The following is a 27,085-nucleotide window of genomic DNA, read 5'->3' as shown; positions in this document are numbered from 1 at the left end:
CCTAGGCCGGATTCTCCGGGCCTCCCTCCGGATTGATCGTCGGTGATTTATTTGCCCTAAAAAGGTATCTCAAGAACATATTCACCCGATCTCTCAATACTTGATCTAGAGTCGGATTCCTTTGGTAGATATGCTCCATATACTTTATAGAATCACATACTCCAAGGATGTTACAATGGATTGATTTGATCTCTCAAACCCTAGAACTCTGCCCTGGAGTCGGGCTACCCGAAGTATCCGGGTTGACCTGGATACTCCGAGTTGTTCAATTTTCTGCAAATCAGCATCTTTCATCAATTCCTTCTTGTGCAATCATTCTAGTCTCTCAAATTGTTCCCCTACTGGTATGTCTCAGGATTTGTGAAGATGGGATGAGACAAGGGCAATGCCTATCAAAGAAGAACAAAAGAAAAATTTGATCCGCTCGCCCAACCTCCTCCACAACAAATAGAATGCAGTAGGAGTAGCAATGGCAGTGGCAATGGGAGTGGGCTTGGTCGCTCTCATTCAGTCATTCGGGAAGTGCCACATTCATTAACAAGCATTCACATTCATGAGACCGTTCCCACAACAAATGCACATCGTGGGAGAACAAAGATGCAAGCAATGAGAGGAAGAGGAAGGGGTGCAGCAGAAGAAAGAGGAAAAGGGAAAGATGTTGCTTCTGGGTCTTGGAGTCAATGGCAAGAAGAAAGTGAGGAAGAAGTAACTCCTATGATGAGTCCTCTGAAGCTTCATCGGCCTATTAAATGACACACGACAAATGACATGCCCAAACAAGTTGTAAATTACATGCAGAGGGCAAGCAAAGTCAAGAAAGAAAGATATGAGGATCCATTTCAATTTGTGAAGAATGTAGCTGATCACCGTTTTTGGAGTGACTTCTAAGCAGATTTTTATGAAACAGTGATCCTTACCAAGAAGAAGCTAATAACTCCCATGCAATGGATTGATTGGGATTGCATGGCTAACAAGAATGATCCCACTTTCAATGAAGTAATCTCAGCTTGTGAACACAAAAGGATCAAATCCATCTTGGGTCTGAGGTATGACTAGAGTGAGGAAGTGATTGCTTAGTTGTACGCAACACTCTGGTATGATCGTGAGGAGAATAAATCCATGTTGTGGACAATCGAGGGAGAAAAGTATGAGATTTCATATCAAGATTTTGCTCATGTTTTTGGGTTTGATATCCGTGACACTCAAAAGACAAAGATTCATATTGAAAATTAACTCTCTACAGAAGATATGGATTTTATGTATTCGAATCATGGAAGAGTAATTCATGGCATGGTCACCGACATGAGGCCCTTCTACAAGTGCTTGAACTCATTATTTCGGCTCACCTTGACTCCTAAAAGTGGAGATGCCACCATAGTTCAAGGAATTTCAAGAAATCTCCTTGCTAGGATGTCAAATGAGGGAGACCCTTTTAGTGTGATTGACTTTATTTGGGAAGAAATTCATACCGCTTCACACACTCCTAGCCGAAGTTGTCCCTATGCCCCTTATATCATGTACATGATTGAAAGAGTTACAAAGAAAAGTTTCTTCAAGGAAGTGAAGCACGAGCCATATAGAATGAGATTGGTGAGCAATAAATCATCTACATCTCCACCTTCGCATCCTCCTTCAGCTCCTAGTGCTCAAAGGCCAGCTCCACAACGTATATCTTCCTCCCATAGCTCTTCGTCTTTCATAAAAAGGGCTCTCAAAGCAATATTTAAGGTGTGCACTCACAATGTCATTAAGATCAAAGAGCACAAAGATAGGACAAATCAAAGGTTGAGGAAGATAGAAGAGAGGCAAAAGGCTATCTATGCTAATTTGAGGATTGAGCCTCCTTGCTCTCCACTTGCCTCCGAAGAAAAAGTGAGTGAGCTAGAAGTGTTTGAAAATCCATGGGCATGGTATGATGAAGCCCAAACAGCTGCAGCCGGAACTTCCCATGCCCAAGATGATGATGAGGAGACCAAAGAAGAAAATTTGGGAGGAGCCGAGGAAAGTTCTCCAGACAACAATGACGGATCCGATGATGACGGCGATCAGGACTTCGAAGGAGACAATGACTAGATCATCTTCGCTGCTTCTATTTCTTTTTGGTGCTTAATGCCAAAGGGGGAGAGAATGCACATCTTCTTATGGTGTCCATCCTTTCTTATTTATCTCTTCGAATATTTATCATTTCCATTGGACATGTAAGACATATGTATTTATTTATGATGAATAATGTGTGGTGTGGTAGTCGTTGGATTTATATTTGTAAGATAATTATATTTGTGCTAGTGTGATGCCATGAGATGTTTTGATGTTTGTTTCTCTCTTTCTTATGTTTGTGATATATCTTGTCATATGCATCACGTGCTATCATGTTCACTCACATGTACACCCCACGGATTCTAAGATATAGGGGGAGCTCTCGCAAAGTTTCTTTGAATATGTGCATTTGATCTCAAATTCCAATTTCAAATCAATGCACACATTTAAGGGGAGCTCGCCACAGATCTTAAAATTCAAAACTCTTTAATTCGATTATTTTTTGTAAGTTTTAATCATGTCGTCATCAATCACCAAAAAAGGGGAGATTAGAAGTGCATCTAGGCCCCTATGTGGGTTTTGGCTTATTGATGATAAATGATTAAGGGATTAATGGGTTTGCTAAAGTTATGAACAGGTTTTAAGTCCCATTGGTTAAGTTAAGAGATGTTAGTGTCCCTCAAAAAGAAAAGAGAAACGGTGTGTAGTTACTTAATAGACTTTAATTCATTTTATTTTGAATTTGAGTTAATGATAGCCGTACTATCAAGATATCCTTAATAGTCTTGAAGGTGTCTCAGTGCTCAAAATATCCTTTTAGAACAAAAAGTTGATAGACACAATCACCTACGGACACTGGAAAAAAGGTTTAGTTGTTTGAGCCCGGAGTCTTCATGTGAACCCGGATACTCCAGTCTTTGTTCAGTTGGTCGGAGTCTCCGAGTGAGACTCCGATAGAGAGTCTTGGTTTGAGTTTGAAAGCTCAACCTGGAGTCTCCGGGTTTACCCGGATACTCTGGTGTCTGGTATGTGGTCAGAGCCTCCAAGTGAGACTCCGACAGAGAGTCTCGGTGTGAGCGTAAGAGCTCAACCCGGAGTCTCCGGGTTAGCTCGGATACTCTGGAGTTCTATTTGTGGTCGGAGTCTCCAAGTGAAACTCCATCAGAGAGTCTCTGGTAAGCCTTAAGTGCTTAACCCGGAGTCTCCGGGTTGGCCCAGATACTCCGGGTTCTGGTGTCTCCGGACCCTTCAGAGAGGCTCTGGACAGTGTTTTTGCCTACGTTCCCCTGTGTTACCCAGATTCTCCGGGTGAACCCGGATACTTTGGATCAGTTCAAAATACACTATAACAGCTAGTTTTTTATGTGAGCTATGAATACCCCACAACCCCCCTCTTGAGTAAGTGCTGAACCAACTCGTGGGCAAACACAATCAAAGCCATTCAATAGCCCTCCTAACACCTTTAGAGCTTTAATTTGTGCAAGATTTGGAGATTAGGTTTTGGGAAGTGAGATTGAGTGCTAGAAAGCAAAAATCCACTCTGGAACACTTGAGGTCATCGCCAAGCTTTCGATTCGTATTCTTTTCTCTTGGAGCTTTGAGCTCCTAGAGGGCAAGGCGTCACCCGGAGAGCACACAAATTTGTAGAGTGCCCCCAGAAGTTTGTATTACCCTCTTTGATTTGAATAAGAACCCTCGCTTGATCTTTGTGGTCGTTTAGGAGAGGTAAGGGTTGAAAAAGACCCAGCTCTTTGTGAGCTCCTCAACGGAGACGTAGGCACCTCTTTGTGAAGTGACCAAACTTTGGGAACAAATCTTTGTCTCTTTTACTTTATTGTACATTTACTTGTTTTAGATGATATTTGGGGATTTTCCTGATCTAATTGTTTGTGTGCGTGCGACTGTAGGTTGTTGGTGATAAGGTATTTAGACTTCTTTTAGAACATGTGGTAACTTATAGAATCACTTAGATTTACTCGAAAGTTCACAAGTTTTAATTTCCTGTATAATCTGGACTATCCGGATAAAGCCGAAGTATCTGGGCTCTGTATAACCTGGAGTCTCCAGATTAACCTGGATTATCTGGATTCAGTAATCCGCTGCAAAGTTTTTAAATTTCAGGAATCACCTATTCACCCCCCCCCCCCCTCTAGGCGACATCTCGTACATTTCACTGACACCGAGGAGCCCAAGCCGCCGGAGGTCCACGAGCCCGTGCCCGTTGTTCGTGTCCTCCTCGACACCGTCGTCCTCCTCCCCGCCGCCGTCGTCATCCTCCTTCCCGCTCAACACAATCATCCTCCTCCCCGTTGCCATCGTCGTCCTCCTCCCCAGCTCCATTCTCGTCCTCCTCGATGCCTTTCCCTATCCTCCTCCCCGATGCCGACCCCGTCCTTAGTCCCCAACACTACCTTCCTCAGAGTCGCATGCCTCTACGCCGCCGCCCCGTCCCTGAGGCCACGTTCCTCCACGCGGCCGTCCCCGTCGTTGTCATTCCTGAGCTCCAATATATCATCGCGGTGAGTACACCACCGCCCGCCGTCTCCCTCCACCTCCCAGACGATGTTGTGGTTGCTGCGAAGTGATAGGTACTGTGAGGTTAATGGTTGATTTGGTAATTGAGTTCTGGTTTCACCACTGGGTGGTTTAGTCAATTGAAATTGAGCCGAGTGAGCTCGGTTCTGATGTTTAGAACTTTGGTGCTCAGGCAATCGATTGGTGGTGGTGTTGTGTTGGTGGAGGTGCTGTGTTGGAGGTGCTTATTGACTGTATTGATTTTGCCTTTAGCCGAATTGCGCTGTGAGTATTTTGGTTTTCTCCTCCCTTTCATTTCTGCTCTCTAGACGACTTGGTGATATGCTCTGTGATGATCAAATGGAACACTGAGGTTGGGCTAGATGTCTAAGTGCAATAGGTGTTAAATCTGTTTGTTCTCTATTGTTGGATCGGCACAGATTGCTTGGGATCAAAACGAACGGGAACGGTCGGGAAAACCCCCGAACCGTTTTCATTTTCACATTTTCTCTCGAAAACGGAATCGAAAACGGGAAAGCCAGAAACGGGTACGAACTCGGGAATGTCGGGATATCAAAAATGAACCAATCAGAACATAAATATGCGGGTATCAGTCAGGAACCGATAATTTAAAATGAGAACACCGATCCGTAGAATAATGATTTCAAGCATCAACGTGACACATAATTAATTCACACCAACAAAAATAATTTATATCATACACAAATGAACCACGTAATGACATAAGTATCAACTGAAAAACAACTGCCATGTCGTAACTCGAGTACTCAACATAACATACAATCACACAAAGACTAGGATTGGAGGTGGTGCAAGAGCTTGAACAATATCGGTAGGTCAGTAGCCGACTGAGACTGGACCACTGGGATCTTGTTGAACTTTGGGATAGGGGTTATGTTTGGACTGGCCGGCCAGGCTTGGCATGTGGGCTATATTGTGATTTGTGAAGTTTGGTCTCAATTAGAAAAAGGGGAAATTCTAGATTAAAAACGGGAAATCCGAAAACGGTCAGGAAAACCCCATAACTGTTTTTATTTTCACATTTTCTCTCGAAAATGGATGAGAAAATATAGAAAACGGATCAGAACAGAACGGAATTTATCCCGTCTATTTTCATCCCTACAGATTACCATGATAGTAGTGGTGCATTCCATTGTTCAGTCCATGTGCTTATGTTGGTAGTCTGTACATTGCCAGTTGCCAGTTAGGCTTGATTCCTAGACTAGGAGCTGATGTATTTGTTGATTCAATTAATCTTGTTTTGATTGAATTCTGGAAGAGCAGGAAAACCTTTGGTACTGCTCTAATATTTTGTTACTCGGTTAGTGTTTGTTTCTCAAAGAGTAATCTTCTCCCTGTTAGCTTTTATGTCCAACAGCATTGTCCAGGAAGAAATCTCAATTTTAGAGAACATTTTTTTCAGTTTTACATCTAGTTGTGATCTTAGATTCTAGCCCAACTTGTGATGTGTCAAATAGACAATTAGGGAGCAGGATATCGTAGTCCTAGGGCCAATTGTTATATTTATCTGAGAGCAATTTTATTCAATCATCCATATGCTTTTCAATTCATTATCTTGCTAGATGGGAGGTGGTTTTGCTTCTGTACTTATGATGAGTTTTATGAACCGATCGTGTCATCCATGCGTGCGAGACCTTTAGATGACACCTTACCTTCAAGCAGAGAGTATGTGACAAGGAGGAAGGCTACCAAGGGGCTTAACAACGTATTCTATTTCTGCAATTCACACAATATTAATGAATGACATTACATGTTCTACGATATGCCATTGGTGTGTCAATGACATGTGGGACCAGGTCCCACTTGTCATCTCCACAATAGATGGCATATCGTAGAACCAGCACTTATTCAGTTGTAAATCATAGATTTTTTCATTTATTAATGAATTATATGAATTACTATGTATGATGCGAAGTTGGTATCGTCGGACGACTCTTGGACACAATGGCCTTCCAACGATGATGCGAAGGAGGAGCAAGAAGCGGCGTCTCCTAAACGTGCCCAAGAGAAGGAGGATGAGAGGCTAGCCCATGAGCTGTGCATTACGGAGGAGCAAGAAGCAGTATCTCGTAAATGCACCTAGTAGAAGGAGGACGAGAGGGTGGCCCGTCAGTGTGCTGTGGAGGAGGCCGAAGGTTCAAAACCTAGAGGCGTTCAGGTATTAGACTTCAATCTTTTCGACACACCGACGAGCCTGGAGCATAGGCGATACTGCGGTCGATCAGGTGTTGCCGGGTTCTTCGCTCCACCACCATCGGCCCCCTGACGTCCCGGACATACTTACGTCATCAATCAACAGTGCGAGGGCGCGGTCCTCATCGTGGGAGAGGTAGAGGGATTCTGGACTGGCTCAACTCAACCGACTTTTCAGGGGTGACTTGTAATATTGTGTGTTTGTCGATGCTTAACTTGTAATATGTGTTTATTACTATGTATTAATGAAGGTATTTTTATTATTGATTTACAATAAATGTATGTATCATTGTATGCATGTATTGAGAGAGAGACGGAGAGATTGAGAGAGAGAGTACAAAGAGGACAGAGAGGAGGACCGTGGAAGGGAGAGAGGGAAAGCATTGCCTGCTCAAACCTTCGGCCGACAGTGATTCCAACAAATCACTATCGGCCGAAGGATATAGCTAGCAGTGATGCCAGAGAATCACTGTCGGTTGAATCCTTTAGCCGGTAGTGATACCCCCTTCACTACCGGTCTCGAGCCGACAGTGATAGTTCTCGACTATCACTGCCCGTTGCCCACTGTCAACTGCAAAACTAGCAGTGAAGGGGGTTTTGGAGCCGGCAGTGAAGGGATTTTCTGTAGTAGTGTTCCTAGGCCAATGGCAACGCAAAGCTTTTTCACTCTAAGGACAATCTAGACATCCGACACCCAAGTGAGATAGTTGTGGCCATCTGCACTTAGCTCAGTTAACTCCTTATTCGTGATGCCAGCCATTTACATATTCAAATAACGCAAGTATTACTACTAGTAAAGTTACATCGTGTTGCCAAATAGGATTGCTGCAAATTTTTTAATATTTTCTATGCTATTATATGAATTTTACTGAATTTAAACGCATATTAGGAATTTTTCATATTGTTTAAACACGTAGAAAATTCAATTCTAGAGGTATTTTTATAAAAGAAAAAGTACTTTTGGGATTTATGCAAAGCCTTTGGGTTTATATACAAAATTCCAGAATTTGCGTAATTTCTAGAAACCACAAGGTTTAATTTGCAAAAAAACAATCACATGCCCTCTTCAGCTTTTCTTTTCTATTTCAGCCAGTTTTCATCCCTATTAGGCCGGCCTGCTAGCTTGGGTCGGCCCAATCTATTTGGCCCACTCGCCTTATATACAAGGGGCTACCACCCAGTTCCTTCATAGCGGTGGCCGGCAACGCATGGTGCTCCTGCGATAAGCGTCGATCGAGACAACATTCTAGTCGGGGTGGCCGCGTGCAGCAACAGCAGTTGCTGGGCCCACCACACCCAAATTCGCCCGAAGTGGTTTGGCCGCCTGCGTGGTAGTGGAGATCGTCAGCGCTGACCTGCGGGTGGTGGCGGCGCATACGGGCAGGCCAGCGGTGGACAACAATGTGGCATACGAGTAGACAACAGTGTGTCCAGCGGTGTGATGTAGGCGGCTGGTGTGGCACGCGATGGTGTCGCTTTGGGTGGCGCAAAGGCGATGGTGTCGCTTCGGGTGGCGCAAAGGCGATGGTGTCGCTTCGGGCGGCGCGAGGTGACCGGTGGGCGTGCTAGCCCATGGCAGCACGGCACCGAAGAACAGGACGACTGCAAGCAGAGGGCGGTGATGCTTTGGCATGCAGGCCGGATCGAGGTAGGAGGTGGAGGCGCAACTGGCTTTTATCATGCGCTATCAGGGGTGAACAGATCCAAGTGGAATCGTGGTGGGTAGTGGCTTCTTGCCAAAGACGATGGCAGGAGGCGGTCGAGTGTGACGATGCGACGGCGTGCTGCTAGCATGGCCTCGGCAGGGGGGTGTGATGGCTGTCGTAGCTATGCCAGCTTGGCTACTTCAGGCAGTCGCGCGAAGTGGAGGCGAGCAGCAGCGCAGGCAGTAGCGGGCTGCACGAAGACAGCTTCGGGCGGGCGCTGCTCAGCTTGCTAAGCAGTAGCGTGCGGTCGGCTTCGAGCGATGGCATGCGGAAGCGAGCGGTGGGCACAGGCACCAAGGCACGTCTTCGGGTTGCCAGCAGGGCATGGCGACGCATGCATCAGGGGCGCAGCGGTAGTCGCTTATGGGCGACGACCCGGCTGTTTGCTAGCGACGCGGTGGTGGCTACGGGCCCCACCATATCAATACGTCGTGTTCGTTGCAATGCTTTAAATGCTTTAGATCTGATGCTACTGTTTGGTATTCATATCTATTGTTTATTGCGAGTACATGTACACGTTTACAATGCAAAAACAATAGCGATACAAATTGATCTACTATGATCATACCTTGCCTTGCGAATAGATTTGTGCCACGTAGGGTATTAAGGCTAGACTATGACCTACCTACTTGACGATAATATCGATGCAATACAGATCGGTCGTAGGCAGATTCGTACAACTAGTTTGGTCTTCAGCAAAGCTTTATGATGATAACATGTTGAGAACCACTGCTATCCGATATATTCCAGAGATCCCTTAAGAAAAGAAATATAATATAGGAAAAAACTTTCTTTTTTTTATTCATCTATATTTATAATGAGAAATTCTGCTCCGTATAGTAACAAAATTCTATAAAAGATAGAGTTAAATCTTTCAAAAGATCAAATAAACCCACATTCCTCTAAGTTTCTTAACAAATATAACCACTGTCGAACCGTAGATGGTGTAGCAACAATTCGAACAAAAGTAAGAGCCTATTTGTTTGAGCTTCTGCTTTTAGCTTTTTTGAAAAAAATGTGTTTTTAGCTTTTCTAAAAAACTACTTTTAAAAGTAAGCTGTTGGTTTCTATAATAAAGTTTTAACTTCTCAGCACATAACTTCTCAGAAAAACTACTCTCAACGAGCTTCTTAGCTTCTAGTTCATTTTCCTCTGAAACAGCTTCTGACTTCTCCAGAAACCACTTCTCAACAAATCCATTTGTTCTGACTTCTGAATTCTAAACTTCTGATAGAAGCAAAAGCCAAAAACAGCTGAACACAAACAGACCCTAACTGTCGAACTCTTGAAACAATTATGACCACTGGCTGTCGAAGCTGTACCTAGCCGCAGATGGTGTAGCAACAATTCAAACAAAAGCAACCGCGCCGCAGCCCACATTGGAGAGGCTAGGTAGGCAGTGTGTGAGAAATGTGGTTGTGAGCTTGTGGATGTGAACACGTTCTCTGGTACAGAGAAATTAGGGTCCTTCTGTCTGGGTAGCTATGTGATAAAGTGCAGCACTGTCCGTTTGATTTGTACGGAAAATAGTATCTTGTTAGGGAGCATTTCCGATAAAATATAATTTATCCAGAGGTACTAATAACATGATCAAAATATAGCTCTCCTGGCACAGGCGGCTAACAACAAAAACATAAAAAAGTAAAATTATACAACACTCCAGGAAAACATGCAGCAATCATCAAGCTTCAAGTTGCATTTCCATCTTGGCATCCACCAAAGCTATGATGACATCTTGGTAGGAGCTGCATCACGCTAGCTCATTCTCATCTTGATAGGACTATATCAGCTGCAATCAAGCATTTGTCACCAAACCTGCTGCTAGTACAGATACAATCAGTCCAAGTATGTTTGTAATCTTATATCTGGTAGAGCTGTTCCGGCCATTTTGGGTAGGCACGTTTGTACAAGCTCACGCACACGGTATCATGCTGCTGAATGCTGCTATTGAATATGCATTTCATAGCACCTGGTGGAAGAATACAGAATTAAAGCACAGAAATACGAAGACATGTAAAAGAATTAGTGAACGTACCATGAGTACCGACAGTCTCTTTGATTCGGCCACGCCGACCATGTTTTGTCCACAACTCAACAGGCTGCATTAAAGCTGAGAAAAGGCCTCAAAAGCTAGCTACAACCGACACGCTATCGCTAAGCAACCGCGCCACGACCACGGGAAACATACAATGAGACTTTTTTTGCGAGAACTAGAGCTCGAGCCCTGGTTAGTAGTCTCACACCTGGAGGTCTTACCACCGTGCTATTCGCACGTTATTTAAAACTCGACTGACCTAAGAGGAACTAGGTGGCATTATATTATGAAGAAATAGATACCCAAATTCGAGTTAACGATGACTCAAACCTAGGTGATGAAGATGTACCCCACACCTCCCACCAACTGAGCAAGGCTCAGTTTCTTAAAAAAAATGAATAAATAGGGTATATCAATAGAACATAAATACTTGCCTTGAACCATCTGACATCATCGGGATTGTGGAACATGTACCGCACTATTGCTTTCAGTTTTGAGACTCTCTGAGGATACCTGCATAACTCACATGCCACTGTATTAGCTGAGATCTAAACATTGCCTTTAAGGTGAAAAAACTTCTCCATAAAATGGAAATATCAACACAACTGAATGTGGGGCATGTCTTCAAAACTTGTCAGAAAGAGTACCGAGTGTTTCTCATACTCAAATAATAGAGTGAATATCACAAACTACACTTCTTTTGGTTTAACTATCACAAAACTACACTTTTCTCCTCCTATTTTACAAAACCACAATTACTTTACATCACTTATCACAAAATTACACTTATATTACTTTGAACAGATCTAACAAGATGAGCTCACGGGTTATATTTACAGTCTTCAGCTCTCACCATTTGTTGATGTAACCAACTACGCCATGTAATTACTTGTCAAGTTAACAGATCCTACATGACCTTTGGATTCCTTTTGGAAGCTACCAATATGACGCAAGTTGAATCTCTAGACGCGAAAATTGACGCTGGTAGGGGTTGACGTGACACCATTTAACCGCCCAAATGATGTCATGCTAACCTCCACCAGTGCCATTTGGATGGCTAAATGGTGCCACACCAATCCCCATCAACGTTAATTTTTGCCTAAGAATCCAACTCGCACCAGATCGGTAGCTTTTAAGAGAAAGAAGTCCAAAAGTCATGTAAAAGATCTGCTAATTTGGCAAGCAATTGTGATATGACATAGTCAATCACATCAGCAAACAGTAAGAGCTGAAACCTATAAGTATGATATGTAGGCTTATCTTATCAAATTTATTCACATTACTATAGCTCTGTGATATTCACTCCGAATAATATAATGAATGGTAATCGTGTGCTGGAACAAGACAAATTTAGAGCCCATTTTGGCAACGCTAAGTTCAGATTAGTACAAGAATAATGATTCTATAAACACGAGCTGCTACCAAGTCCTCTTTTATGGTTCTATAATTGGATATCATAAAGCAGCATCCAGGTCTCAACAGGATTACAACAAATTAGGTTTCCATTGCAGGATCGATCCCCTAGAAAATATAGCTGATAGCACTAAGTGTACATTAGTGGAAAACCAAACCTATCTAGAAAGAAAAAAAAAAGGAATTTTGCAGAATTAGTTGCCTAGTAAAGATGCCACCAAGCTTACCCCGTCAAAACAATTTTCTTCAGAATGATCCGATCTGGATCAACACCTTTTTGTGAACCAACAGCAGCAATGGTAGGTTGCTCCCCATCTCTGTTCTTTAAAACAATTAGAGGAAGTGGAGGAAAGCAAATTGGAGCATATACAGAGGCAACAGAAAACCGTCCATGATGTAGAAATCTCTCCATCTTATGTTTATTGCAATTGATATTGTCGGATGAAAACAATGGCCTAAGACAAACAAAAAAGCCAGTGAAATACTTCTCAAGGTGCAATAGCCAATGTAAACAAAGGGAAATATACATATACATATATATATACACATATACATATATATACATACATACATATACATATATATACACACACATATGTACATATATAGGAAGCATTTTCTATAATCCCGTGTGTACATACTCCTCTAATGTGCGTTCAGAAAGGAGTATGTACATCTTAAAAAGTCGTATATATATCTCCGAAAAAAAAATCGCTTATAAAGTATATACATCTTAGAAAATAGCATATACATATCAGAAAATAGCATATATATCCTGGAAAGTAGTATATATTTCAGTTGTAACTATGGATCGAGCCGAAAATATATACTCCTGAGAGTACAAACTAGTTTTCCTATAGGAAACCTTCTCTATACTCCCCAGTGTACATATTCCCCCTCTAATGGATGTTCAAAAAGAAGTATGTACATCTAAAAAGTAGTATAGACATCTCAAAAAATATATATATTTCACTTATAAAGAAATATATACATCTCAGAAAATAGTATATACATATCAAAAAGTAGTATATATATCACAAAAAGTAGCATATACTGAAGGTATAATGAAATCAACTATAGATCGAGCCAGGAGTGTGTACTCGAGTACAGGCTAGTTTTCCTTTAATGGTAATTCAGAAAGGAGTACATATATCTTAAAAAGTAGTATATACATCTCAAAAAGTAGTACGTGTATATATATATATCAGAAAGTAGTATATATATCTTAGAAAGTAGTATATACTTTAGTTGTAACGGAATCAACTATGATGGAACCAGGACTATTTCCTCCCAGTAGTACAAACTAGTAAAATTGAACTTCCATTACCTTGCTATAAATTGCCGGAACCCAACATTGAAAATCAAAGGCTCCTTAGATTTGATAGGCGCTTCATAGTTGTCATGCTTCTTTATGCTGCCAAAAAAAAAGACGGTAAGCCTAATAGCAGTACATTATAGCAATACAACTTTCAGCAGACAAGGACACAATTCTTGGAAACTATGATAACTGTATATGATATGCAAGGCATCAATAGACACAAAGCTAGTTTAGAAGCATAAAGATTAAAGAAGACCATGAGTTGAAACCATTCGATCATCTATATTTTCTTCGAAATTCTCATTCCAAGCACACTGATATGACAGGATTCAAAAGAAAACAGAGAACCAAAAATATGATCCTCAAATGGTTGCCCATAAGCAACAAATCCAAACTAAAATGTAGAAAACATAAAATATCCTATTGCTACTTGTCAGTATGGCCAGAGGAGTCAGAAAAAATATTCATTGCAGCTAAGAGCCAGTGAATAAAAAAATAATGTATCATAGGCTATACAGACATAAAAAAACGAACTACACCACACCATTGGAGATATGCCATCTGTCAGAAAATTGGAGCAGATTAAATTTGATGTGTAGTACAGGATGACTACCTGAAGTGAAGAACTGACATCTTTGACTCATGTTGAAGAAGACCAGAAACAATCAGAGGTATTCTTCTTGATGGATGACAAAGTTTCGAGGCGACATCAGTAGGAATGTTTTTCACATGAAGCCTCACATATGATCCCACTCGAGCAGAATCCATTGTGCCTCCATCTACCTCAGCAATTGTAGCAAGGACAAGCTTTTGAGTTCGTGTAAAGTTATCAAATGCAAATATTCTTGCGTATTCAGGTGGTAACGATTCCTACAGTCAACAAGATGGAGAGAAACGACCATGTCACATGAAATGTATAAAGTTCTCTATTAAAATGGCAGCAATTAGTGATAATTAAACAATACACACCTTAGGGTCCCAGGATGACATCCTAAATGACTTTAGCCCTCGATATTTTGCAAATCGTTTTTTTGCTGGGACATCTAATGGTGTCTCCACCTCATCGGGAAATTCTGAAACATTATATGAGATATGCATGTAATCCTTTGTCAATCAATTAACATAAAGGTAAACACAGCTAACGTTAACTGGACCTAAAAGTACATCAAACCAACAAGGCTGTATATCATTTCTCAGATAACACCTCCATGGAGACACTACCTCAGCACAGGTAATGTGAAAAGAACACTGAAGTGTTCCAGATCAGGCTTTTCCTTAATATTCCGGACTGATTTTTTAATTGTTTACAACAGAAATAGCAAAATGTAGTACAAAATTGGAAATTGATTAATCATGCCAATTGGTGATCAAAGGAAAACGCATTTATCTTTTGATTTTTCATCTCCCATCTGAACTGAGATTAATTTTGTACAGACAAAATGTTCAATATGAAACAAGTCCAACAAAGGGATCAATGCTGCGGTGGACTCTCAATAGTACAAAATGGTATACAATATGCCATTTAAAGGTTGTAATAACATAAAAAAAAGTGTATCAGGGATTTCAAACTCTAATTTCGCAAAATTACAGAATTTTGCTAGGATATTATGAGTTATGGTGTTATCAATGCATACAATATGTTCCTGACCACACCAGTTGAGGGTTGAACTATAGGTTTTTATTTCTTTAGTAATGCATACCATTACACTTGATAATTCACTTAAAATTTTTGCAATAACATTACATTAGAATGTTCCCACCCAATTCTTGACATTTATTGGCAAGGAAATTGTGTTCCATACAAATTGGCCCTCGGAATAAATTGGAAACATATAACGATTAGCCAATAGGAAATGCTAAGGAACCGAGTATTAAACCCCTTCATATATCATGCTTAAATAATGGTGTTTTAACATTACAAGGTAATAGCAAACCCATACCTTCATCTTCAGCTTTAGCTTCTTTGATCTTCTTAATCTCTGCCTCTATCTGCTCTCTAGTCAAATTTTCTTCATCCTGCAAATGCACAACAGATGTCCCTTTAAATTTTGAGACGGCTAAGTAGGGCCGTGCACCCAAAAATGAATTACGTGACCAGTTAATTCAAAAAGGGAGAGGAGGCAAACCTCAGAATTTACAGAAGAAAAAAGAAAAACAATGGTAATAAGTCAAAAATATAAGGAGCAAGTCTGATTTACCCCATTCAACTTCTGCATGAGCCCAATTTTACTCTCCAACGCACACACTGTTCAATTGGCATCCCTGATCAAGAAAAACCAGGGCACCTAAACCCTAGGGATCAAGCCCACCCATTTTTAGCCAGCTGGCAGTGGTTTTGAGGCCACAACATTGAGTCAGCAAAATCTCCTCACTCTTCTTTCTCTCATTTGCAAGCTCAAGTGAGGCTAGCACCAACCATCGAGCTCCCCCATCGAATGTCACTACCGGTTACCACGATGCTCCTAGTGCTGCAGCAGTACCTGCAGACATGAGCGCCACCTTGGAATGCTTGTCTTTGTTGGTGCACACATGCAGACACGCCTCTTTGGCAAGCATGAGTGTTGTCACCAAGGACAATCACCGTCTCCATGTCTCACCTTGTACTGAATTGTAGACCCCTTTCCGCAGCTTCACTGGCCACTCCTGTCAAGCTGCCGAGGTAGGTGACGGCGAGGTCTATGGGAGCTAAAGATTATGGACAACATGGTCTCATCTTAACTCGCAATGATGTCAAGAATTGGGTGACATCATGCTCTCAACGACCAATGAAGCTAGCCAAACAAGGTGAGGCTTGAGCAGAGAAGGGGGAGGGGAGAAGGCATAGGTGCCCGCGATGCCTGAAAGGTGGTGATCGGCAATTTGAGCTTATCAAGATCAACTTGCAACTTCACCACACGCTCCAAATACACCAAAGAAACACCTCTGCAAGTGGTTTCCACTTGTGAAGTCTGGCCTCAACCACCCTAAAAACAGCATGGGCCACCAATTAGCAAATCATCAAAACCCTAGTCTTCTCCTATTCTCTTCCATCGATGCCCAAATGAGAACTCAAAACCCATAAGCAAGGAGCAATAACCACGAAGGCCAACGCCACAAATCCACCACCATCATTAATTCTTTCAAGTTCTAATCCCATCCCCTTACGTAGGAACCCAAACAGGTGGAAGCCGCCACTGACAGCAAGCAAGTAGCCCCTCGCTACCAACCTGTGTGTTGGTGCATCTACATCTTCAAAATGCACACACGCGTGCACAGAGAGGAGTCAGGTGGCAGCCAGCATCTAGGCTCCACAGATTGTCATCAAGTCAACCACCGTTGCCTCAAGCTTGAGCAATGAAATGAAGAGAGCGAGAGATATAGGTCAAAAAAAAAGGGGGAAAGGGGGTAAGAAAATAACAAGCAGACCAAGTTAGCTATTATACGTATTCTTTTGTCTAATTGAGCTATGCTACATAAACATCTGAAATATACACTAATGCAACTCATCAGTGAAACTTGAACACAATGATGTCACGTCAGCAAAAATCAGAATGATTTGCACTAGTTTTTGATGCAGGGAGGGGATTGTAAAGTGAATGGATTCATAGATAAGAGTGTTTCTTGAACTCAAGAAATTGTTGGTGTAACATGGACTTGTTCCAAAAGGTAATACCCGCAATATTTATACTCTTAGCATCTTCTATAGATCTGTAACAACAAAATCTTACTGGAATGAGTAAATATTCCCTTAACTAAAAAGATTTCACAGTGCAACAGAACAGTAGAGCAATCGCAAACTGGCCTCAACCTGCTTAGTTACTGTTATGTGTTTGGGGTTTGAGGGAACACTGGATGGATTTTGGGAGAAAATTGGATAGTGAGAGAGGCAGACGGCCGGCAGCCAGAGAATGGGTGACAAGGGTTGGTTAGAGTTTCCTGTTCTAATTCCTTGCCTTTTATTGATAGACTACCTCTTTATATAGAGTTATTTGACCCCTAAGCAACTAGTAGATTGGATCTAACAACACATGTCTTGACGATTCTACAACTTCCTAATTTAATATCTAGCTAACTTAATGGGCAAGAAACCTCATGTTACGGGCATGGGGCTGGCTGATGCTACGGTGCTGTGGGCAGGCCCTCCTTTGGGTACTGTGGGCCCACACATAACAGTTCCACAACATAAGTCACGTATTTGTAATTGTGTGTTCCTAACATGGTGCGACAAACTCAACAAAATACAGAAACCGCAGGGAATCATATTGGGCCTGACCTGGCCAAATCAATAAAAGGCCAAGTATAGGAAACTGGCTGATAAAGAACATCTGGTTCCAAGTGCAAACCTAAACTGTGACATAGCAAGCAATTGTTTTAAGATGCATAAAGCCGTCAAATGCAGACAAGGAACAAGGAAACTTACTGCCATCTCAGTACCCCCAACAGTTTCTTCATCAAACTTATCCGTGAAGTGAGAAACTGCATCTATATCCGAACCATCACTTGCTTGGTCTGGGTGATCTTGCTCGTCAATTACCATTTGAGAACCAGCCTGGTTGTCATTATCAGAGTCATCACCTTCATCATCTGTATCATCAACAATCCAAGCAGCCTGGCAATCGCATTTGAGGATTAATTGTGCAGAAATTATAACCAATCTAAACAGCAGGTACTTCAATAGCATTGCAAACCTGGTATTCTGAAGTGCCTCGAGGAAGCTTCCTCTTTACCAGTTTTCTATGTTTATTGTTTGTATTGGCCTCCTCTGTCTCTGCTTCTGTTGGCCAAGTCTAATCAAATATAAATATTATTACAAATTAGCACTTAAAAGACAGATTGTTTTAGTTAACTAACTTCATTTTTCCCCTTCAAAAAACAAAAATATCTCAATAGCGGATATGAATGTGTGATCGAAGAGTTGAAATGTTATGGAAGAAAGATCAGTATAGTTCATAAAAATTTACAAACGTGGGAAGCATTAAGTGAATGGTATTTATAAAGATATGGCAAATGTTTCCCAAAAAATAAGGCAACAGAAATTAATCCTTCTTCACTCTAAAGTTGCCTCCTAATGCAGCATACTCAGAATGGATCTTAAATACTAAACAGATACTTTGATTAGACACTGTTTGGCTGAAATGGTGGAAGTTTGTGAAACTGGATACATTTTTTTGTGGAAAGGCACCCATTCATGAAAAGACACATTTATAGGCACCCTTCAGCACTTATAAATAGTCTAGAAATGTAGATAGCGTACATACCATTCAAGCAAACCAGCAGGAAAGCACGAGCAACATACTAATATAGCACTAAAAGTTTCCTACGCAGAAGCCTCTAAATGATACCTACTAGAATGTGTACAGCAACAATGGGAAAAGATCATGTTTAAGAACCAGTTTATCGTATCCGTGAGTCAATCTGCCTTCATCAGAGGTCGATGTATACATGAGAACTTCCTGCTTGTTCAGCAGATGGCAAAGTTCTTACATGGACAAGGGAAGCCTCCGATCCTCCTAAAGCTTGATATAACGAAGGCATTCGATTCCGTCTCTTGGCCTTTCTTGCTCGAGTTGCTGGAGCATTTGGGTTTGGACCTCAGTGGAGGGCCATGATTCCCAACCTGTTGGCCTCTTCGTCCACCCGAGTCCTTCTCAACAGTTACCAGGGTGAGATGATCGTGCACCGCAGGGGTCTTCGCCAGGGCGACCCTCTCTCTCCAATGCTCTTTATCCTTGTTATGGACGTGTTGAATGCTTTGTTCAATAGAGCTGGTCAGGATGGTCTCTTGCTACCACTAGCCAACAGGAGTATTGGACACCGAGTCTCCATGTACGCCGACGATGTGGTTCTCTTCATTCATCCATCGGCCTGGGAGTTATCTATCACCAAAGGTATCTTGGAGTGTTTTGGAGAGTCCTCTGGTCTATGTACCAATATGCATAAGAGCTCGATCATCCCTATTCGGTGCCCTCAGTCCACCTTGGATCTTGTGCGCTCCGAGCTGCCATGCAGGGTTTTGGATTTCCCTTGCAAGTACTTGGGTGTCTCGTTGTTGATCCGCAAGCTGCCCAAGTCTGAATTGCAGCCGATTGTGGATAAGATTGATGATCTATTGCCGGGTTGGAAGGCGGGGTTGATGAATACCGCCGGCAGGGCGGTCCTGGTTAGTGCGGTGCTCACGGCAGTTCCTATCCACATTCTTCTGGCCTTGGATATGCCCAAATGGGTAACTAAAGCGATCGACAAACGAAGGCGGGCTTTCTTGTGGAAGGGACGTCGCAATGTTAGGGTGGACACTGTGTTGTGGCTTGGCAAAGGGTGTGTCAGCCATGACAGCTTGGCGGTCTTGGCATTCACAATTTTGATGTGCTCGGTTGGTCGTTGCGTATGAGGTGGCTCTGGATGCAGAAGGCGCAGCCCGATCGGCCTTGGGCGGCGCTCGGGCTCTCGGTCCATGCCAACACTCGTGCCCTGTTTGCGGTCTCGGTGCGTACCATGGTCGGCAACGGGCGGTCCACGTTGTTTTGGTCGAATCGTTGGCTCCATGGATGCTCCCTGATGGACATAGCGCCTCATCTATTGCCATTCGTCGCGAAGCGTGCCATTACCAAGCAAACTATTTCTGAGGCCTTACAGAATCGGTCTTGGCTTCGTGATATCCACGGTGGTCTATCCGGTCCGGCCTTGGCCAGCTACCTGCACGTCTAGGATGCCCTGGAGGGGATGGCCTTGGTGGAGGAGCGCCCCGATCAGCACTTGTGGCTTCCATCGCCCTCTGGCACTTTCTCCACCCGCTCAACTTATCACCGCTTCTTTACGGGTGCCATCGCCTTCAAGCCGCACAGACGGATCTGGAAGACCTGGGCACCGACGCGAGCCCTCTTTATCTGGCTGGCCACGCTCAACAGATGCTGGACGGCAGACCATCTTGCACGTCGTGGACTTCAGCATCCCTCTTGTTGTCCTCTTTGTGACCAGGCGGATGAAACGGTTCAACACCTGCTTGCGGCCTGTGTGTTCGCCAGAGAGATCTAGTTCAAGGTACTACAACGTGTTGGCCTGCAGGTTCTGGCACCGGACGGCCATGAGGCTACCTTTCGGGAATGGTGGCGGAAAGCACAACCCGAAGTTCCCAAGGGAGCTCGGAAGGGATTCAACTCTTGTTATCCTGGTGGCCTGGTACATTTGGAAGCACCGTAACCGTTGTGTCTTCGATGGCTTTCAGCCAGATTTGGCGTCCTTGTTAAGTGATATCTTTGAGGAGGCTAGTCGCTGGGGGGGCAGTGAGCGCGATAGGGTTGCGTTTGTTGTTAGCGTGAGTGTTTGTCGGTGTCGCTAGATATGTCTGCGGCGCGCATGTGCCTGCATACTAACCCGGCCGTTGGTACGGTTCTGTAATCGGATGTTTTTCTTTCTTAATATAATGACGCGTAGCTCTCCTATGTGTTTGAGAAAAAAGAACCAGTTTAGCAGCAAACAAATCACATCAGCTAGCTTTGGAGGTCACCTAAGACAAGAAACTACACGAAGCAACAGTGCATTTAATACAGAACAGTACTTCACACACCAAGCACACAAAGTGAAGACACAATGGAGCCAAAAAAAAATGACAGCACCACACAATTAAAAAGTGAAAGTAATCTGATAGCAACAAGGCACTAGTTATCAACATCAAAATATAGCCAATAAAGCATAAAACAGTGGCTTGTCAAAATTACAAATCATAAAGTATGATTGGGAAAATTGTCACCTGCTCCCCTGCAAGAGGATCTGCGACATTTTCAACAAGGGTTCCTGATTCAAAGGGTCTGGAACGAAGGCGTTAACAATCTGAAACAACCCAAAGAATGAGAGGTTAAAAAAGTGTGATCAAGATATAAGAAATTGAAAACAGATACAATATGTGAAAAGTGCCTAGCATAGCATTATTTGAATTGGAAGATATCATAAACTATACAGCTGCATTATTCAGTTTCTAAAGCTGCAAATTTCGCCTATATCAAAAACATGAATTCCATTATCTTCTGTTTCCATTACATCAGAGCTTTTCTGCTCGCTAACAGGAAATGGATCCTTGAGGGCATCAATTTGGCCCAACTGAAAATCACCAGCACCTGACACATGGACCTTTGAGTGGAAAAGGTATTAGAAAAGAAAATGGACAAAAGAGCTAAGAAAAATTTAAACATAGGTCACCTACAAGTTGATTCACTGAAAGATTGTGGGCTCGCAAATATCCAGACACAAGCAGTGTGCACAATCCCGTATTGTCGTCAGGTTCTATGCAGGCCTGAAACAGAAGTCATATGTTGGTACCAACCATTGTCAAATGAAAAGTGCACAGAAAATATGAGGAAACTTGCAAGAGCTGGAGCCACTTTATTGCACAGGCAGTAAACTTGCACAATATTACAGTTTGATCATACAATATTATTTGATAATAAGACATGAGCACAACACTTCACCGCCAAATGTACAAAATAGTAAGCAAGGCCAAGCCCAATCATGAGCTATAATTCCAAAATTGTAAGACTGAGACTGAACAACCTGAAAGCATGTGGCAACATGCTTTACCGAAGTCTTGTACCATACAGTGGGGCCAATTAGAACCATACAACAGTGCACGCATTACTTCTATTTGCAGCAGTACCACTCTTTATTATGAAAAAAATAGTATAGTATAGAACTTCCAACACAGGAATATCAATTTAGTTTTTTGGGCAAATTTTCATATTTAGACAACATACAAATAGCAATTGTTCTAGAAAAAGCAACATAGTGTAGCATAACAAGTCATTAAAACCTTCTCAGACATAATATAAGGTCTCTGGTTCCTCCAATGTGGTGACAAAAGGTTCTGCTCCTTGAAAAGCCACATGAACTGAACAATTTTAAGAATAAATAATCAAAACAGAGAATCGGAAAGAACAAAAAGTAAATGGGAGGAAAGGTTCTTATGTCAACAAAAGTATTCAAAAGAAATTTACCTTATGCAAATCATCCTTGGTGTCTGCTAAGTAAAACTTGCAGTCCTCAGGCAGCTCTGCAGAAAGAAAAGCAATTGCTGCTTTCTTCAATTCCTGCCTACTTTTATTGTCCGGTGGAAGATCCTGATTATGTTAGAGAATTAAACAGGTAAATAAACATATAATATTAAAACTAGATATTAAATGAGAAATGGTCATGACTGGAACTTACTCGAATAAAAACAGCTGTACTAGGTAAGCCCATGGCCCGAAATATGGATAGACATTGAGATCCAAACTCATCGATTGGATTGCTTGAATCACTACTGTACAATGAATTCGCTGATAGAACGAACGCCAACAAATCAGCAACCTATGTTGGATAAGTACATTTGCAAGTTCCAGATTAGAGCTAAGAATAACAATAGAGCATAATTGCAACAAATTGAGTTTGATTGAAAAGGTGTACCTTTGCAAGTTCCATGCATGAGGTAAGGTCACCATAAGGTGCTTGCAGTACCTTCACAAATATTATGAACATAAAACAATGTTATATGTGAAAATGACTATCTAAACTCAATAAATGGAAACAAAATATATTAACAAAAACATTATGGTTATAAGCAACAATGAGTAACTAGAATCTGAGATAATGAACAATGTGTAAACCAGCTATAGGTCAAAACATGTACAGCAAAGGGGTACAACCGTACAATAGCAGTCAAAATATAGTGAGGGATACATATGCTACAAAGCATTATGTCATCAAAAGTCTCAAAGCTACACTCATTTTGAACTTACCATGGTAGTACCAAAAATCTCAGAACTACATTCACTTTGAACTTACCGTGGTTCGAAGTTTATAAGTAGGAGAAGCAACAGTTGAGGATGTCAGTTCCCCATCACCTCCGTCTGCAAATGTCAAAAGATCTTTGGCAAGTGGTCTAACATCAGCTGATGAAGAAAGGCTAACAAGAACCTGCAATAATCACCAATTAACTTAAGGAAATACCTATTGTCTGACCGCAAGAAACAACCAAAGTGACCATCAAAGTAGGACATAGGAGCAAAGCCCAAGAACACTAACAATGACACGTGGTGTGCTTGAAGATCCAATAGATGACCGTTTCTCCTTTAGCAAAGCAGCACGTTTCTAATCACGGATCTGCACCCACGGTAAAATGTCTCAAACAGCAGGATAAAAGTCATAAACAAGGACGAGAAAACTGCACTATAGGTCGCTAAACTTGCATGGTTGTCTCACAGAGCACCTAAACTTAAAGAATTAATTATCAAGTCCATGAACTATCTTCCATTAGCTTGTTATAGGTCATTTGTGCTGCAAACTGACCTTGACAATTAGATGGCCCACAATCAGCAAGACATTATAAGTCAGACTGATTATTTGAGAAAAAGAGAAGCTGAGACATTTCTGCATCCAAATGTGAGGACAAAGGTGAAAAGGTGAAAAATCCTTGAATGGCAGATTTCTTTTGAGATATTTCACCATGTAGCAACAGCTGTGGCCACAACGTACGTCTGAATAGGCCCTTGATTGCCAGGTTGATGTGCTTAAGGAAATTGGTAGCATCTACCTCAAGTGCTCAGAACTGCGATTATGGGGTTTCCACCACAAGAAAAATATGTCACTATTGTGCAGTTTGGAGAGGATTGAGGATGGCAACCCCAGTATTGAGGGAGCTTGTCCACCATCCAACTCCTCTTCTTTGGTGGCAAAAGTAAATGTCTCTAGGAGAGATTCAGAAACTCAGATGTGGACACAAAGGCAGCAGCAATGCAGATCCCAATTCATGACACGGTTGTATAGCTGGAGTGACGGCAAAGAGGTTTTATGGTGTCACACGATAGTGGACATGTCGAGGATGATGGGCGACATACAACAGTGTCAAGGCCAAGAGGGACATTGGCAAAACCAACTCTTTGGTGGATGGTGGATGGTGGAGTAGGCAAGGCCATGCAAGGATTATGACATAATCTTGGACACTGTGGCGACGCTGCGAAAATTCTCATTTGAACACCAGATGACAACGTTAACAGATATTGATGCAGGGAAAGAGGCTGTGTGGCAGCCACAATTCCTGGTAGCACTACATAGATGCACTTGTACTGGAGAGTGGAGAGAATAGATGACAATGGAAGAGGCCAATCCCAGACTGCAGCAGCAGCGATGCCCAGCAAGGAACTATGGCGCTGGTGAAGCAGTGTGAGACTGCGAGACCATGAGATAGTGGCACTAGTGAGGCAGTGCGATGGCACCTCTGGTGAGGCCACACAAGTAGAATAGAGAAGAGGAGCAATAGAATGGTGGATGGTGTGTGTGAGAGAGAGAGAAACATGTGTGGCATTGTGCACACAAGATCATGTATCGTCATCTCAAGTCTAATGGATGTCATATCAGCACAAGTCTGCTTGTACCTCCTGAAATGACCTAACATGCAGATGGAGGAAAGTTTAGGGGCCTCAGAATTTAATATTCAAGTTTGAGGAGCTATGTAAGTTGAGACAATTGTCCAAGTTTAGGATAGTGCAGACATGCAGCACTTTTTTTCTCAATAACGATAACAATAATCAAACTCATTTAATATCAGATCGACAAAAATACATGTCAAATCGCAATGAGCAACATCCGTACCTCTCCGTTCATGACTCAATGAGAAAAAGGGCACAAATAACAAAAAAAACGAAGTTGATAATAGACACCAATGCTTCAAAATCATATTAACTGAATCAAAAGAACATCTTGTTCCAACTTTTTTTCAAGGTTTCCATTTTAATCTAGCAAGAAATTAAAGGAACAAAAAAAGGATATTCATGTGAGTTCAAAAACAACATAAAAATAAATCCCAAGGCCTGGTCATGTATATCAAACTGAACAGAAGGAACACCAAATCATACTAAAACATTTTAACATCTGCCACCTTGCAAACAACATGTTACCAGAGGCTCTGCCTTTTAACACTAATAAATTACGAGGAAAACAAAGAAGCATGCAAACTTCCAAACTCAACCTCAATTTACAAAATTTTATTCTGGCTGTTGTCAAAGGACAGATTAAATAAAATATATAAGTTAAACAGAAAACAATTCTATCTATCTGGATATCGGGAATGCTATAAGCCTATAGCTGTGTTCCTTCCATCTGCTTTTCCGCTGTCCTTTCAGCCAGCACTGTTAGAGATTAATTGTTATGCAGTGGAACCCGAGCTTAACTGTTGAGAACATTATTGAAAATATGTGCTTCGTCTCACTTATCAATTTCAATGGATATTTGAAGTATTGTCAACTGGAAAACATCTGGAGACAATGTACTAGTCATCTTCAACAATTGGAGGCATTCAATCCTGGGTTAGAAATAAAGAATTAAACAAGACTTCGCTCCAGTAACAAATAGATCCCAAACAAGTAGAAAACATGTTTTAGAACTGTGGATTAGACCAGTCTAGACTTTTCTGTCTTCTTTGCAAATTCCCTCTCCTCCTCTACTGCTTGCATGTTACTTATATTTATTTGATATCCTTTCTATTACAGTAGATGTTTCCCCCTACCATTTATTGTGAGGGAAAAGAAATGCTCAATCAAATCAGTCATCATATCCAACCTGACCTGCTTAACTTCAATTGCATTAGAAACTGAAGCAATCTAATTCGATTAAAACAGTAGATTATAGTTTCAAGTCAAGATTAAGCAACATAACTATGGCTTCAAATAGTAACAAAATAACGGATTCACTACTCCCATAAAGCCCAACTTCCCAATTACTGTAAGCTCAACGCAAGCTAACATAACCTAAAAGACATTCCATCCAATATAATCACAAAGAAATTTATAAACACTAATATGAACACAGTGACCATTCACACCTCAAAACAAATACATTAACAAAAAACAATCACTCGGATAACAAAATTGGTCAGCTGTACAATCGGCCGAGAAAACAGCCACAAATATAACTCGCACAGCACCCATAATGATAAAACAACTGTGCACGGCCTTGAAATCTTACCGCCTTGCTCCGCTGGACGCGCGCGGCGCGGGCACCCTTGACGGCGGCGCGGTGACTGCTCTCCGAATTCCCGCTCCTGACCTTGTCTGCCGAACCAGAACCGCCCCCATCAGTGAGATGTAGAGTCGCAGGAGGGGGGAAAGGGTTGGACGCGAAGGGAGGGAGAGGAAAGGGGGAGGTTAGACTATACCGATCTTGTGCGCGTGGCGGGAAGCCTTGGACGCGAAGCGGCTCTTGTGCGGCTTGTTCACCTGCGCGCGCGCTCCGCCCATCTCGGCGGCGGAAGGGAGAGCGGTATTAGGGTTTAGGTTTTTTTTAGACGAGGGTTATAGTCCTGGGACGGGTCCGGCGGTTGTCCGTCTGCCCTCTACTACTCGGGATGATTGTCGTTGTTAAGGCTATGGGGGTTTCCGACGAGTTGAATTGTCTACTGCGGATTTAGAGGAGGTCACTAGCTATTCATGCTATCTATCTATCTAGTGATTTAATAGTTAAATTAAAAAAAAATAGATAAAGTGGACAGATGTCATCACAGTAAAGAAGGTTTTTCATAGGACTAGATCCTATAGAATTTGATTCTAACGCAAAGTCGCAAGATTAGGCGGTATTGTGGGTTGCAAAGGAGCGATGATGCGATCTATAGAACAGCCCAGCAGCGCTAGATAGACTTTGGGACTAGAAGCAGTGGTAAATCTTCAACTCCCGGCTCTACACTAGATTTTATATTTATAGGTTAAAATAAATGATTTAAATCTTTGTTTTTAAATTAAAAATAAATAAAATAATTCATCTAAATACTTTTGCTATACTCATAGCTTTAGTTACAACTATATAAATTTCTGAAGATAGAAATGTCTAGCT

General features: G+C 42.0%; 1 protein-coding gene across 1 annotated transcript; it reads right to left on the bottom strand.

Annotated features, from left to right (window-relative positions):
* Positions 1-10,039: 10,039 nt before the first annotated feature.
* Positions 10,040-26,610, bottom strand: LOC133926716 (uncharacterized). Its single transcript, XM_062372753.1, is given in 22 exon segments — positions 10,040-10,461; positions 10,528-10,591; positions 10,962-11,040; positions 12,168-12,395; positions 13,268-13,354; positions 13,872-14,128; positions 14,228-14,331; positions 15,199-15,274; positions 17,658-17,846; positions 17,926-18,024; positions 20,985-21,019; positions 21,022-21,064; positions 21,242-21,361; positions 21,435-21,524; positions 22,038-22,115; positions 22,222-22,344; positions 22,433-22,573; positions 22,670-22,720; positions 23,048-23,179; positions 23,288-23,365; positions 26,225-26,310; positions 26,415-26,610. Coding segments are annotated over 22 exon segments (2,352 nt in total). The 5' UTR covers positions 26,497-26,610; the 3' UTR covers positions 10,040-10,351.
* Positions 26,611-27,085: the final 475 nt, after the last annotated feature.

This window comes from Phragmites australis, chromosome 8 (assembly GCF_958298935.1).
Source record: "Phragmites australis chromosome 8, lpPhrAust1.1, whole genome shotgun sequence".
Classification (NCBI taxonomy): Eukaryota; Viridiplantae; Streptophyta; class Magnoliopsida; order Poales; family Poaceae; genus Phragmites; species Phragmites australis.
The sequence above is the reverse complement of the archived record's forward strand: the minus strand, read 5'-3'. Positions and strand labels throughout refer to the sequence as shown.